Source organism: Rhineura floridana, chromosome 4, assembly GCF_030035675.1.
Source record: "Rhineura floridana isolate rRhiFlo1 chromosome 4, rRhiFlo1.hap2, whole genome shotgun sequence".
NCBI classification, from domain to species: Eukaryota; Metazoa; Chordata; class Lepidosauria; order Squamata; family Rhineuridae; genus Rhineura; species Rhineura floridana.
This window is the reverse complement of record NC_084483.1, coordinates 3676038-3691653: the sequence shown is the minus strand read 5'-3', so window position 1 is coordinate 3691653 and position 15616 is coordinate 3676038. Positions and strand designations below refer to the sequence as shown.

Below are 15616 nucleotides of genomic sequence, written 5' to 3'. Positions count from 1 at the left end.
ATTTTGCTGGTTTCATGCCTATTACTTCGGAAGTAAAATGAGGCCACCCAAAAATAAGGAATGAGTTTTTGCATGCTCTTGGGCACAACCAAGTATGCACAAGTATATTACTCAATAAATTAAAATATTATTTAATACAAAAAGAAAAAGAAATTGACCTATTTCAGTGCCTTCTAGTGTCAGTTGCGAGAGAGATGGAATTGGTCTGCTTGAATTCCCAGGAATTTACATTTCCTGGATGGGGATCAGTATTGAGCAGATGATTTCCAGCACCCCTTGAACAAATCCCATTTGGAGTTACATATTTTTTTTAAAATGTTAGTTTAAATGTTACACAAAGTATATAGAATTAAGCAAACCAACATACGTACTTCAGATAAATTGACTCATGGTGATTATATATATTCTGCTCTCAGTTAAACCTGCCATGTATTTTAACAGTGGCACCCAAAACTTCAGCCGTTTTTTCTGTAGGATAAAGGCCTTTCCAAGTCACTTATACTTCACTTATTTTTGCTGCACTCATTACTGAAGAATTACTGTTTCAAAGGCAGGAAATGTGTGTGAAATAAAGGGCCTAAGAGGCAGTAAATCTAATGTACTGCCTTCAAGTCGATTCCGACTTATGGCGACCCTATGAATAGCGCTTTCATGAGGCTGAGAGGCAGTGACTGGCCCAAGGTCACTCAGTGAGCTTCATGGCTATGTGGGGATTTGAACCCTGGTCTCCCAGGTCGTAGTCCAGGACCTTAACCACTAAACCACACTAGCTCAAGAGGCAGTATAGCTGAGGAAATCTCAGCCAGGGCCTGGGGCAAAGGAGGGGTTGTTTGATGTGAACAGAAAAGGAGAAGAGATACACAAGGAACACTGAAAGATAAGGGTTTGGGTGTTGTGCTGAACTGTGATGAATCAAACACAGAACTAAATGCTTCCCATTTCCTCCTTGTAGCTGTGCTGGGGGAGGAGAAGGAGAGCTCATTAGCCCAAGACCTATTTAAACTCATTTCTGCAATGATAAACCATAGTTTACCATTACAGCCAAACATAGCCACTGACTAAACTGCAGCAATATTAAAACAAGATAGCCTGAGATTCAAATTCAGTGCTATGTAAAAAATTAAATTTTGGAAGCAATTAAGAAAAAACAGGATCTTGTTGCAAAGATTTTCATTTCATCACATAGAACATATCAAATTTATTTTAATGAATTAATGCTAAATAACAGGCAGTTTCCCAAAATACTTTCTTAAAAGGATTAATACATTAAAGACACTAATGGTAGTGTTGTCTTTCAGGGCTTAGTCTAAAGGATGGTATCAGAACCAGAGGCAGAAGTTCTAGATTTATCAACATGGACAGAGATATAGCTGATGAAAAATTCCATTCAATTTTCCTACACCACAATGCCTCATCTACTTTTATTACACTGTAAAGTTAGGGATGTAATGAATGAATGATTTCTGTCCCATCCTGTGTTCATCGCAATCAGCACTGTTTCCATTCCACTACCTCTTGGCTTCTGCTGAAATCTGTTATTTGTCTCACTATCTGCTATAGCTAAATCAAATGTTTACGTAATTAATTATACAGCCTAGCCAGCGTAGATTTTTCACATTCCGCAATGTTAAATTGAAAATACCCCCATGCCATTCTGATGCTTCCCATAAGCTCATTTCAAAACAAAACTTTACAAAACTTACAGCCCTGAACTCAGAAATGCTTGCTTAACAACCCTCTCAATTTTCATGGCGATACAAAAAACAGTCAGAGAGAATAGAGAGTACAAAGTCTAAAAAGGGAGAAAAAAAACCCAGAGCCCTTTTGGACTTTTTTCTGTCAGAGTTCTCATAATCTGTTGAAATTCATTAAAAATCAGCCATGTTCACAGAGTACCTGTAATCCTATTACTGACCTTGCCTCATACTCTGACCATCATCTTCTTCAGTTTAAAAGTTAAAAAAATGCCTGGCTGATTTTTAATTAAAGAAATTTTGGCTTGAACCCAAAGATAGTGTAAGGCATGCTCAGTAAGAATCAACTGTCAGTGTTCTAAAAGCCAGAATCTCAGTTGCTTCACTTGCCTTATCAGGGGGCCACATCCATGCCGGACTTTGATTTCACGTGAGAAAGTCAAGGCTTCCCTCAGAGAATCCTAGGAAGTGTAGTTTGTGAAGGGTGCTGAGAGGAGACTCCTATTCCACTGACAGAGCTCCAGTGGCCAGACTGGTTTAACAGTCAGCTGCTCTGATTGAAGGTCTGTGAGGGAAACAGGGCATCTCCTAGCAACTCTCAGCACCCTTCACTAACTACACTTACCAGGATTCTTTGGGAGAAGCCATGACTCTCCGAAGAGAAATAAAGGTCTGGTGTGGATGTAGCCAGGGACAGCTTTGGTTTAATTTGGGTGGGAGGCTACATGTGCCTGCTGCAGAATAAAAAGGTGGGGGGAAAGCTGAAAAAGCCATTTCAATCCGGTTTCAGGCCCGGTTTTGGCACCGAAACAGCCTTGGTCGCCCTGTATGATGACCTTTGTCGGGAGAGGGACAGGGGGAGTGTGACTCTGTTGATTCTCCTTGATCTCTCAGCGGCTTTTGACACCATCGACCATGGTATCCTTCTGGGAAGACTCACGGAGCTGGAAGTTGGGGGTACTGCTTGGCAGTGGCTCCGCTCCTACTTGGTGGGTCGCCACCAGAAGGTAGTGCTTGGGGAACACTGCTCAATGCCCTGGACTCTCCATTGTGGAGTCCCGCAGGGATCGGTACTGTCCCCCATGCTTTTCAACATCTACATGAAGCCGCTGGGTGCGGTCATCAGGAGTTTTGGGGTGCGTTGCCATCAGTACGCTGATGACACGCAGCTTTATTTCTCCTTTTCATCCTCTTCAGGTGAGGCTGTTAACGTGCTAAACCGCTGCCTGGCCACGATAATGGACTGGATAGGAGCTAACAGACTGAAGCTCAATCCAGACAAGACCGAGACGCTGTTGGTGAGTGCCTTCTCTGCCCAGATGGAGGATGTTCATCCTGTTCTTGATGGGGTTACACTCCCCTTGAAGGAACAGGTGCGTAGCTTGGGTGTTCTTTTTGATCCTTCCTTGTCACTTGAGGCCCAGGTGGCCTCGGTGGCACGGAATGCTTTCTACCATCTTTGCCTGGTAGCCCAGCTACGTCCCTATCTGGACAGTGACGACCTCGCCTCAGTTGTTCATGCTCTGGTAACTTCTAGACTGGACTACTGCAATGCGCTCCACGTTGGGCTGCCCTTGAAGACTGTTCAGAAACTACAACTAGTCCAGAATGCAGCGGCCAGATTGCTGACGCGGACCAGAAGGTCCGCTCATATAACACCTGTTCTGGCCCGTCTGCACTGGCTTCCTGTTTGTTTCCGGGCTAGATTCAAAGTGCTGGTTTTGACCTATAAAGCCCTACACGGCATGGGACCGCAATACCTGGTGGACCGCCTCTCCCAATATGAACCTACCCGGACACTGCGCTCAACATCTAAGGCCCTCCTCCGAGTGCCATCCCATCGAGAAGCTCGGAGGGTGGTGACTAGAACCAGGGCCTTTTCTGTGGTGGCCCCCGAACTGTGGAACAGTCTCCCCGATGAGGTGCGCCTGGCGCCGACGCTACTATCTTTTCGGCGCCAGGTGAAAACCTTTTTATACTCCCAGGCATTTTAAAGTGTGTTTTAATGGTATTTTCATCATTATTTGTATTTTTGGATGTTGTTTGGTTCTTTTATTGTTTGTTTGTTTTGTTTTCTTGATTTATTGTATTTATATATTGCTTGTTTTTTATCTTTTTGTACACCGCCCAGAGAGCCTTCGGGCTTAGGGCGGTATATAAATTAAATTAAATAAAATAAAATAAATAAATAAATAAATAAAAAAGAATGATACTGTTCACAATGTTTTCCTTTTGGAAAGGAAAGGGGCTTCCCCTCTGCCCCATACCCATCCACCCAATCTCTTCCCCCTCTCCCTCCCCCTCCCCAGGGTCAGTGGGGGACTACAACCTGGGAGACCAGGGTTCGAATCCCCACATAGCCATGAAGCTCACTGGGTGACCTTGGGCCAGTCACTGCCTCTCAGCCTCAGAGGAAGGCAATAGTAAAACCACCTCTGAATACCGTTTACCATGAAAACCCTATTCATAGGGTCGCCATAAGTTGGGACTGACTTGAAGGCAGTCCATTTCCATTTTCAAACATGATTGCACAGAAATAAATCCCACTGAACTCAAAAAGTATGCAAATGATCAAATCCACCCTCCTTTCTCCTCCATCCTATACACTCCCTTCTCCTCCATCCTATCCCCTCCCTCTTGCCCCTTCCCTCCCCCTTCCTTTGCCCCTCCCTACCCATCCCCTTCCCCCTCCTCCCCTTCCTCCTCCCCACGGGTCAGTTTTACCTATCTTAAGCATGATTGCACAGGAGTAAATACCCTTCCACCCCTCTGCCCTCCCTCCTCCCCCCCTCCCCATCCCCTGTGGTCAGTTTCACCTAACCTAAGAATAATTGCAGGGGAGTAAATCCCACTGAACTCAATAAGCATGCAAATGATCAATCCATTCTCAGCAAATTTGGAGAGGATCCCATTTCTTAACTCCCGGATTAAACAGAACAGAAATTCACTAATAGGCAAAAAACCTTGCAGTTTAAGAACGTACCTATAGCCCACAAATATTTCTATCAAACTTGAAAAGGCAAGGAAATTGGGCAGCTATAGTGAATGCATCAGGGGAGCAAGAGACCTGACCTCCTCTCTGAGATATTGTACTGCCCTACAAATTGGTTAAAATGCAAACACAATTTGGGTTGGTCTTTCACAGTCCAATCCACTTCCTGTGTAGCTTGGAAGAATTTGGGAACATGTGCCTCTGAGCATATGGGGAGTGGTGGCAACACCTGCAGTCAGCCCAAATAATAGAAATAAGACATGTGCTGTGCTGATCTTGTTTTAGCAGGGAGGAAGCAACATTATTAAGAAAGCTGATATGGTTCTGATGGTCACTTTAAATATGTCTGATTTACTTTGCAATTTTAGTGAAGTTTCCTATAGGAAATTATTTTCTTTTGTTTCTGTTTCTGTGAATATGTGTATAGCAACACTTTGCAAAATTTACACTAAAAAAACTCCAAAAATAATTGTGGAATAATGGCAATGACTATTCTGCAGAATAGTCTCCAGTGGACATCAGGAGCGTCTCAATTTGCACAAGATAAAACAGTGGGAGGTGAAATATATTCTAGCAAAATTGTAGTTGTGCTCTATGTTTTTAATTGACTGTACCGACCTTGCCTTAAATGAAGTGATTTAAATATAGCAGGCTGAAAACATGCATCCTCTTTTTCCAACAGCTAGAGTCATTGCTGATGTAGCAACATAATGTAATCATTCTGATTTTACATCAAACTGCAGTTTCAGATTCAATTGTTAATGCACGCAAAATAGAAACAGAACATAACCTCCAATTTGAAACACAATAGGCTGTCTTCACCATCATATGACATTAACCAATAAAAAGGCTTTGAAATTAATAAAAATAAAATTGACACAGATTTCTAAGATGAAAAATGAGAGAATTTTTTTTTTTAGATTAGATTCTCTGTAGAAACATTAGTAACACAGGAAAGAAGCAAAGTAAGAATACCAACAAACACACAAAAAGATAATTCTCCATCTCTGGACATGGCAGGTGTTGCCACCACTCACCATATGCTCAGAGGCACATGTTACCAAATTCTTCCAAGCTACACAGGAAGTGGATTGGACTGTGAAAGACCAACCCAAATGGTGTTTGCATTTTGACACCTTTGTAGGGCAGTCCAATATCTCAGAGAGGAGGTCAAGTCTCCTGCTCCCCTGGTGCATTCACTATAGCCGCCCAATTTCCCTGCTTTTTAAAGTTTGATAGAAATACTATTAGTGAATTTAAATACATTCAACTGGAAGGGGAACATGAAAAACAATGCAGAAAATAATGTAATAATATAACTTTTGCAGACTAAGAACAATAAGAAATACTGTTTGCATTCACTTACGTGGTGTCTGTGTTTGACTTCAGAGGAACATGCAATTTGTGGCAATTTCTGCTCCCATTTCTGTTTCTAACAGAATTCCGACATCCCTACGTACAGTGCAGCTGTACAGTATAGTGTAGTTATAATGGCATGCATGGACACAATCCATTTAGGACTGTATTGTAAATATAACAAAGAGGGATAGAAATCAATATTCAACTGAAGCAATGTTGTTGTTATTATGTGCCTTCAAGTCGATTTCGACTTATGGCGACCTCCAAGAGCATCTGTCATGAACAACCCTGTTCAGATCTTGTAAGTTCAGGTCTGTGGCTTCCTTTATGGAATCGATCCATCTCTTGTTTGGCCTTCCTTTTTTTCTACTCCCTTCTGTTTTTCCCAGCATTATTGTCTTTTCTAGTGAATCATGTCTTCCCATGATGTGGGTATGGTAACCTCAGTTTCATCATTTTAGCTTCTAGTGACAGTTCTGGTTTAATCTGTTCTAACACCCAATTATTTGTCTTTTTTGCAGTCCATGCTATCCGCAAAGCTCTTCTCCAACACCACGTTTCAAATGCGTTGATTTTTCTCTTATCCGCTTTTTTCACTGTCCAGCTTTCACATCCATACATAGAGATCGGAAATACCATGGTCTGAATGATCCTGACTTTAGTGTTCAGTGATACATCTTTGCATTTGAAGACCTTTCCTAGTTCTCTCATAGCTGCCCTCCCCAGTCCTAGCCTTCTTCTGATTTCTTCACTATTGTCTCTATTTTGGTTAAGGACTGTGCTGAGGTATTGATAAGTTCAATGTCCTCGTTGTCAACTTTAAAGTTACATAAATTATCTGTTGTCATTACTTTAGTCTTCTTGACGTTCAGTTGTATACCTGCTTTTGTGCTTTCCTCTAACTTTTATCAGCATTTGTTTCAAATCATTACTGGTTTCTGCTAGTAGTATGGTATCGTCTGCATATCTTAAATTATTGATATTTCTCCCTCCAATTTTCACACTTCCTTCATCTTGGTCCAGTCCCGCTTTCCATATGATATGTTCTGCGTATAGATTGAACAAGTAGGGTGATAAAATACACCCCTGTCTCACACCCTTTCTGATAGGAAACGAATCAGTTTCTCCATATTCTGTCCTTACAGTAGCCTCTTGTCCAGAGTATAGGTTGCACATCAGGACAATCAGATGTTGTGGCACCCCCATTTCTTTTAAAGCATTCCATAGTATTTTGTGACTTCACAATCAAAGGCTTTGCTGTAATCTATAAAGCACTGGGCGATTTCCTTCTGAAATTCCTTGCTCCATTCCATTATCTAATGTATGTTTGTGATATGATCTCTGGTGCCTCTTCCCTTTCTAAATCCAGCTTGGACATCTGGTATTTCTCGCTCCATATATGATAAGAGCCTTTGTTGTAGAATCTTGAGCATTACTTTACTTGTATGGGACATTAAGGCAATAATGCAATAATTATTGCATTCCCTGGGATCCCCTTTCTTTGGAACTGGGATGTGTATTGAACGCTTCCAGTCTGTGGGCCATTGTTTCCCACATTTGTTGACAAATTTTTCTCAAAATTTGGACAGATTCAGTCTCAGTAGCTTGTAGCAACTCTATTGGTATGCCATCTATTCCTGGTGATTTGTTTCTTCCAAGAATTTTAAGAGCAGCTTTCACCTCACATTCTAAAATTTCTGGTTCTTCATCATACGGTTCCTCTATGAATGAATCTGTCATCCTTGCATCTCTTTTATAGAGTTCTTCAGTGTATTGCTTCCATCTTCCTTTTATTTTATCTCGGTCAGTCAGTGTGTTCCCCTGTTGACTATTCAACATCTCTACTCTTGATTTAAATTTCCCTTTCATTTTTCTAATCTTTTGGAATAGGGCTCTTGTTCTACCCTTTTTGTTGTCCTATTCTATTTCTATACAATAACTATTATAATTGTTCTTTGTCCCTGCGTACTAGCCACTGCATTGTTGCATTTAGGGTTCTGACTGTGTTTCTATCTCCTTTTCCTTTTGCTTTCCTTCTTTCTTTAACCATTTTAAGAGTTTCTTCAGTCATCCATTCAGATCTTTCTTTTTAACTTGAGGTATTGTCTTTCTGCATTCTTCCCTGATAATGTCTCTGACTTCACTCCATAGTTCTTCTGGTTCTCTGTCAACTAAGTTTAAAGCCTCAAATCTGTTCCTTATTTGATCTTTATATTCTTCTGGGATGTTATTTAAATTGTATTTTGGCACTATGATTGTTTTGTTCTTTAGCTTTACTATGATTTTCGATACAACCAGTTCATGATTTGTACCGCAGTCTGCTCCTGGTCTTATTTTTTCAGGAAGTATGGAACTTCTCCATCCTCTACTACCAATTATATAATCAATTTGATTCCTATATTGACCATTTGGTGATGTCCACGTGTACAATTGTCGTTTTGGTTGCTCAAAAAATGTGTTCACAAGAAAAAGATTATTGGCTTCCTAGAATTCAAAAAGTCTTTCTCCTGCTTCATTTCTATCTCCTAAGCCCCATTTCTCCACAATTCCTAGTTCTTCTCTGTTCCCTACTTTTGCATTCCAGTCCCCTATGATTATCAGCAATCTTGTTTTGGTGTGTGATCAATTTCTTTCTGTACTTCTGCGTAAAATCTCTCCAATTCCTCTTCTTCTGTGTTTGCCGTTGGAACACAGACTTGGATAATGGTTATGTTAATAGGTTTCCCATTAAATCTCACTGATATCACTCGTTCAGACTTTACGTAGTAGTTCCTAATTGCTTTTGCTACATCACTTCTCACTATTAAAGCAACCCCATTTCCTCTTAATTTCTCATTTCTTGCATAAAATATTTTGTAGTTGCCTGATTGGAAATGTCCCATTCCCGTCCATTTTAATTCACTCACGCCAAGTATTGTAACGTTGATACGTTCCATTTCTTTCTTGACAATTTCTAACTTTCCCTGGTTCATGCTTCTCACATTCCATGTTCCTATTGTGCATGTCGTACAACTCCGGGCTCTCCTTTCACATCTGTGCACATCAGCCTCTGGCCTTCCTTTCTGCTTTGACCCAGCTACGTCATTAGTCATAGCGCTACTCTTACTTGTACTTTGTTCTTCTGGATAACTTCTCGGTGGGAGTCTTAAGGCATGATTTCTCAATTTGAAAGGTGATTTTCTTAGTTTTGAACAATGAACCTACCAAGGAAGTTATGCTTTGAGTCATGTACATTACTGACATGTAGTCTGCCTGTCTTTGGAAAATGACATAGAGACCTCTCCAATGCCTTTTATGAACAAAGTGGAATCTCACTCAGCTACCATACCAAAATCTATCAAAATTCAATAGAGTTCACAATAACGTTTTTAAACTACTTTTCTTACCTTAATTCTCCTGAGGAACATAATAAAATTCGAAAATATATCTTTCAGTAGATCAAACCATTGTGAAAAATCCATCATCCTCATTTGATGTGCAAGCCTATGAAACAATAAATACAATTTCATTTAAATTCTAGTTTAGCTTTCCACCAGTAAGGTGGTCTTGGGCACATCATTGCCAGCTCTATCCTCAGCCTCAGGTTGTATATGTTCAACACGGTTAAAGCACATTATTTTCCCCAAAGAATGCTGGGAAGTGTAGTTTACCCATCAGACAGCTACAGTTCCCAGCACCCTTAATAAACTACAGTCCCTATGATTATTTGAGGGAAATAAAGTGCTTTAAGGGTATGGTGTGTACACAGCTTTGGTTTCCTATCTCTATAAAGGGGATATTAAGGTATACCTCACAGTGTTATTATTGTGGTTAATGACATATGAGGAAAAAATGTATACATGAGTAATAATATATACATGAGTAAAGAAAATGAAGATCAATTTTACATTACATTTACATAATTTCTGTAGCACAATTTACACTCAGAGGTTTCAGAAACCGGAAGGGGCCTCTGTAGATGGCCAGTTTAGACATCATGATAAATCATGGTTAATCCTGATGAGAATAAGCGGTTGGTGGCCTCAGCCCACATACTTCACTCTCCCCTCTTAATCCAGTTTGCTGTGTTCTGAAGAAATGACAAATTGTATTTAATAAAAAACAGAAGAGGAGGAGCAAGTAAGAGACAGCATGTAGTCCCAAGGCTTGCTGCAGATCATTCCCGCCATAATAAAACATGATTTATTGTGATTTCCAAACCAGCTCATAGTATCAGAACTGAAAATGGGTTGATTAGTATTTGTTTATGGTATATACCAATTTGTTTTAATTGCTATAAAAACACTAATTACAGCTTTCCAGGAAAAAAATAACTAAAGCTGCAATCCAATACTGGTCTACTCAGAAGTAAGTTCCATTGGGTTTAGTGCCCACTTACTCCCCGGTAAATGTGTATTGGATTGCAGCCCAAGGCTAGGCAGTAATCCAACACACAAACCTGGGAGTAAATCCCATTAACTCGTTAGATCTTACATCTCAGTTGATTGTGCCGTTATTGTTATTTTTCCCAATAAGAGAAAATGCTAAGATTAAATCAGTTTCTGTAGCATTGCCAAAACACACTTCTATAATTATAAATAATTATTTGACATGTTTTTAATTCTGTAACTGAATAAAAAAGGGAATCCTGAGCAGTAAATGGACTATTAAACAATTAGTGTTTCAATAATTTATAGCCAAAAATCAAATCAAATAAATAAATCAAATAAATAATAAATAAATAAAATCCTCTGGGTTTTTGAGATTAACCCTCTTCTTCACAACTATTAAAGATGCAGCAGCCCTCTTCACACATTAAGAGAAGCCTCCCTGCTGCAGATGTTAAGTTCAACATAGTGTTGGCAGAGGCAGAAAGAGTGGCATGACTTTGGGACCAGGACTAAAAACTGCAGCCACTTTCACATTTGCCCTCATTACATCAGTATTGCCAAAGAAAAGGTAAAAAACTCATGCAGACACAATTAGTAGACAATTCACAAGTAAAGCAAAATAAAAAAATCTATTTCACTCCCTACTGTACTAACTCAAAGCTTTATATGTTACAGGTTTATACTTACTTAATAACCACTTCTGTGTCTATTTCTTCTATCTGTGACACTGTATAAACCACACACTGTAAAGGTTCAAGAAAAATATGTCTTAGCTTTCCTTCCAAATTTAATTCTTTCAACCCCTGAATTATTATACAGCCGCGAGAATGGATATTTTGCATTCTGCAATGTTAAACTGCGAATGCCCCCATGCCATTATACTGCTTCCCATAAGCTCATTTCAAAACAAAAATCTTACAAAACGTTTAGTCCTGAATTCAGAAACGTTTGTTTAACAACCCTCTAAGTTTTCAAAGCAATATACAAAAGACTCAGAGAGAATCAAGAGTTCAAATTGTAAAACAAGAGAAAAAATATCCAGACTCCTGTTGGACTTTTTTCTGTCAGTGGTCACATAATTTGTTGAAATTAATTAAAAATCAGCCATATTCACAGAGTACCTGTAATCATGTATCTGATCTTGCCCCATACTCTGACCTTCATCTTCTGTGGTTTAAATCTGGCTGATTTTTAATTAAGAAATGTAACATTGGAGTCAATGATGAGCACAGGCATGCTAAGTAAGAACCAATTGTCAGTGTATTAAAAGCCACACTCACAGCTGTTTGCCCGAGCTAATCAGGGGGCCATACCCATGCCAGACATTTATTTCATTTTAGACAGTCATGGCTTTCCCCAAAGAATCCTGGGAAGTGTGTTTGTGAAGGGTGCTGAGAGTTGTTAGGAGACTCCTATTCCCGACAGAACTCCAGTGGCCAGAGAGGTTTAACAGTCAGCCACTCTGACTGACGCTCTGTGAGGGGAACAAGGCGTCTCCTAGCAATTCTCAGCACCCTTCACAAACTACACTTCCCAGGATTCTCTGGGGGAAGCCATGACTGTCTAAAGTGAAATGAAGGTCTGATGTGGATGTAGCCAGTGACGGCTTTGGTTTAAATTTGGGTGGGAGGCTACATGTGCCTGCTGTAGAATAAAAAGGTGGGGGAAACCCTGAAAAGCAATGATACTGTTCACAAACTTCTTTAGGAAAGGAAAGGGGCTTTCCCTTTGCCCACTGCCCACCCACCCAATCTCCTCCCCCTGCCACTCCCCTCCCCCTTCCTCCCTAGCCTTTCTCCCCTTCTCTCCCTCTTTCCCCCTCCCTGACCCTCTCCCAGGTCAGTTTCACCTATTCTAAGCGTGACTGTACAAGACTAAATCCCATTGAACTCAAAAAGGATGCAAATGATCACACCTGCCCTCCCCTCCTCCCCCCTCTTGCCCCTTCCCTCCCCTTTCCTTCACCTGTCCTGCCCCTCCCCTTCCCCTTCTAATACCCTCCCTCCTCCCCCTTCTCTTCCCCCAGGGTCACTTTTACCTATCCTAAGCATGACTGCACAGGAGCAAATCCCATTGAACTCAATAAGCATGCAAATGACCAGACCTGCCTTTTGCTTCCCCTCCCCCTCTCTTCCCCTTTTCCCCTTCCTTCCCCTCCCCCTACCTTCTTCCTCCCCTCCCGTGCCCATGCCAGCCAGCCCTCCCTCTTCTCCTCCTCCCATGGTCAGTTTCAGCTATCCTAAGCACGATTGCATGGGAGTAAATCCCACTGAATTCAATAAGCGTGCAAATGATCAAAATTGTCCCCCTCCTCCTGCCTGCTCCCACCCCCCTTCTCCACTCTGCCCTTCCTCCTAACTTACCCCTGGCCTTCCTCCTCCACCCATCCCCTCCCCTTCCCCTGTGCTCAGTTTTATCTATCCTAAGCATGATTGCACAGGAGTAAATCCCACTAAATTCAATAAGCATGCAAATGATCAATCCCTTCTCAGCAAACATGCACAGGATCCCATTTCTTACCTCCCAGATTAAAAAGAACAGAAATTCACTATTAGGCAAAAAAAAACAAAACCTTGTGGTTTAAGAATATATCTATAGCCAACAGATATTTCTATCAAACTTTAAAAAGCAGGGAAATTGGGCAGCTATAGTGAATGCACCAGGGGAGCAGGAGACCTGACCTCCTCTCTGAGATATTGTACTGCCCTACAAATCTGTCAAAATGCAAACACAATTTGGGTTGGTCTTTCACAGTCCAATGCACTTCTTGTGTAATTTGAAGAATTTGGTAAAATGTGCCTCTGAGCATATGGTGAGAACACCTGCAATCAGCCCAAATAACAGCAATAAGACATGTGCTGATCTTGTTTTAGCAGAGAGGAAGTGTTGTGACCCAGGTTGGAGAGGAGGAAGTGGTTAGCAGAGTGGTTAGCAGAGAGGAAGTGTTGTGACTCCAGTTTTCACACCTCCTTCATCTTGGTCCAATCCCACTTTCTGTATGATATGTTCTGCATATAGATTAAATAAATAGGGTGATAAAATACACCCATCTCACACCCTTTCTGATGGGGAACCAATCGGTTTCTCCATATTCTGTCCTTACAGTAGCCTCTTGTCCAGAGTATAGGTTGCGCATCAGGACAATCAGATGCTGTGGCACAACCATTTCTTTTAAAGCATTCCATAATAGTTCAGATAGTCACTTTAAATTTGTTTGATTTACTTCGCAATTTTAAGTTTCCTATAGGAAATCATTTTGTTTTGTTTCTATTTCTGTGAATATGGTAAGTACAGCTACACTTTGCAAAATTTACACTAAAAAGCTCCAAAAACAATTGTGGAATAATGCCACTGACTGTTCTGCAGAATAGTCTCCAATGGACTTGAGGAGTGTCTCAGTTTGCAGAAGGTAAAACAGTGGAAGATGAAATATATTGTAGCATATTTCTAGGTGTGCTCTATGTTTTTAATTGACCATGCCCACCTTTCCTTAAGTGGAGTGGTTTAAGCATAGCAGGCTGAACACATGCGTCTTGGGCAGGCCAAATTTGTTTTTTCCAACAACTAGATTCATTGCTTAAGTAGCAACCTTTTGTAATCAGTCTGATTTTACATCAAACTGCAGTTTCAGATTGAACTGTTAATGTACCCAAAATAGAAATAGAACATAACCCCTAGTTTGAAACACAAAAGGCTGTGTTCACCATCATATGACATTGACCAAAAAGAGGCTTTGAAATTAATGAAAATAATTTTGACACAAATTTCTAGGATGAATAATAAGATAAATATAATTTCTTTTGTTAGATGCTCTGTAGAAACAGTAGTAACACAGAAAAGAAGCAAAGTAAAAAGAACACTAACAAACATACCAAAAATGTAATCCTCCATCTTTGGAGATGTAGTCCTGATTGCAGGTGTTGCCACCACCGCTCAGAGGTACATGTTACGAAATTTTTCCAAGCTACACAGGAAGTGGATTGGAATGTGAAAGGCCAACCCAAATGGTGGCGGTATTTTTACAAATTTGTAAGGCAGTACAATATCTCAGAGAGGAAGTCAGGTCTCCTGCTCTGCTGGTGCATTCACTATAGCTGCCCAATTTCCCTGCATTTTAAAGTTTGATAGAAATATCTGTTGGCTATAGGTACGTTCTTAAATTACAAGGTGCTTTTTGTCTATTAGTGAATTTAGATTTTCTCTATTAACCCTAATGCTCAGGGCTGAAACAGACAAAAAATCTTGACAAGAGAAAACTGAAATTGGGCCTTGAAGGAATTAAGCAAACATGTGCACATATTTGCCTATTTAACATTTTTTTCCTCCTGTTAATTATTGTGATGGGTGAAGATTGACGCAGGAAACTGAAGCCCAGCTTTACGGGCTAAAGGCCAGCCCACTTAAAACATTCACTCAATCCTGCCATTGGTTTCTGAATGCTTTTTCATACATTACTATGACTACATTGTACGATACACATTCTCGTTATTAAGTATAATTCACATGTGTACAAAGATAGGTGTACACCAAAAATGTAATATAAAGAGACCCTGAGAAGTATCAAGCATTGCCTACATGCTTTCAAAGCTATCTTTGGAGTCATAAAGATTAGTATTTACTTTAAAAACAGGGAAAATCCACCCCTTGAGAAAATTATGATGCTGAGAAAGCTAAATTCTCTGCTCAATACCAAATTCTATGCTTCTGCTGCACATATAGCACTGCTATTGCCATACTGTATGTAAAGGGCTGAGTGACTTCAATCTTTCCTGGCCTTGTAAACCATGGTTTATAGAGCTAGAAATAAGCATAAATGCCAAGTGCTCCTTCCTCGCCCAGCTCAGTTCCTCCTGCTTTGGTTCAGCACTTCGTTCCTCACTTGTAGTTAGCCTGGAAAGATTGTCCAAAATGGACCAGTGAGAAACACTGCGTTTAACCCTCACAGAATATAAAATATTTTCAATACTTGGATTAAGCTTTTCAACACTCCTCCCCAGTCAGCATAGGATTCACGGAACAGGGAGTAGAGCCAAGTCAAAGAAGAGAGACATGAACTGCAGGTGCTGGAGGCCAGATCTAGATTGGGACCCTTGCAAGGGCGGTATTTTAGAGTAGCCATCCTTACCTTGGGTCCACAGATGTTGTTGGACTACAGCTTCCATCATCCCCAGCCAGAACGACCAATGGTCAGGGATTATGGA

General features: G+C 40.6%; 1 protein-coding gene across 5 annotated transcripts in view; it reads right to left on the bottom strand.

Moving 5' to 3' along the window:
• Positions 1-15616, bottom strand: part of VPS54 (VPS54 subunit of GARP complex) — a 99886-nt gene that overhangs the window by 34245 nt on the left and 50025 nt on the right. For all 5 annotated transcript variants that reach the window (XM_061622263.1, XM_061622261.1, XM_061622260.1 and 2 more), the window contains 2 exons: positions 11103-11158; positions 9432-9528 (listed from right to left, as the gene is read on the bottom strand). In XM_061622263.1, coding sequence (XP_061478247.1) covers positions 9432-9528; positions 11103-11158 — 153 coding nt within the window. The remainder of the gene's footprint in view (positions 1-9431; positions 9529-11102; positions 11159-15616) is intronic.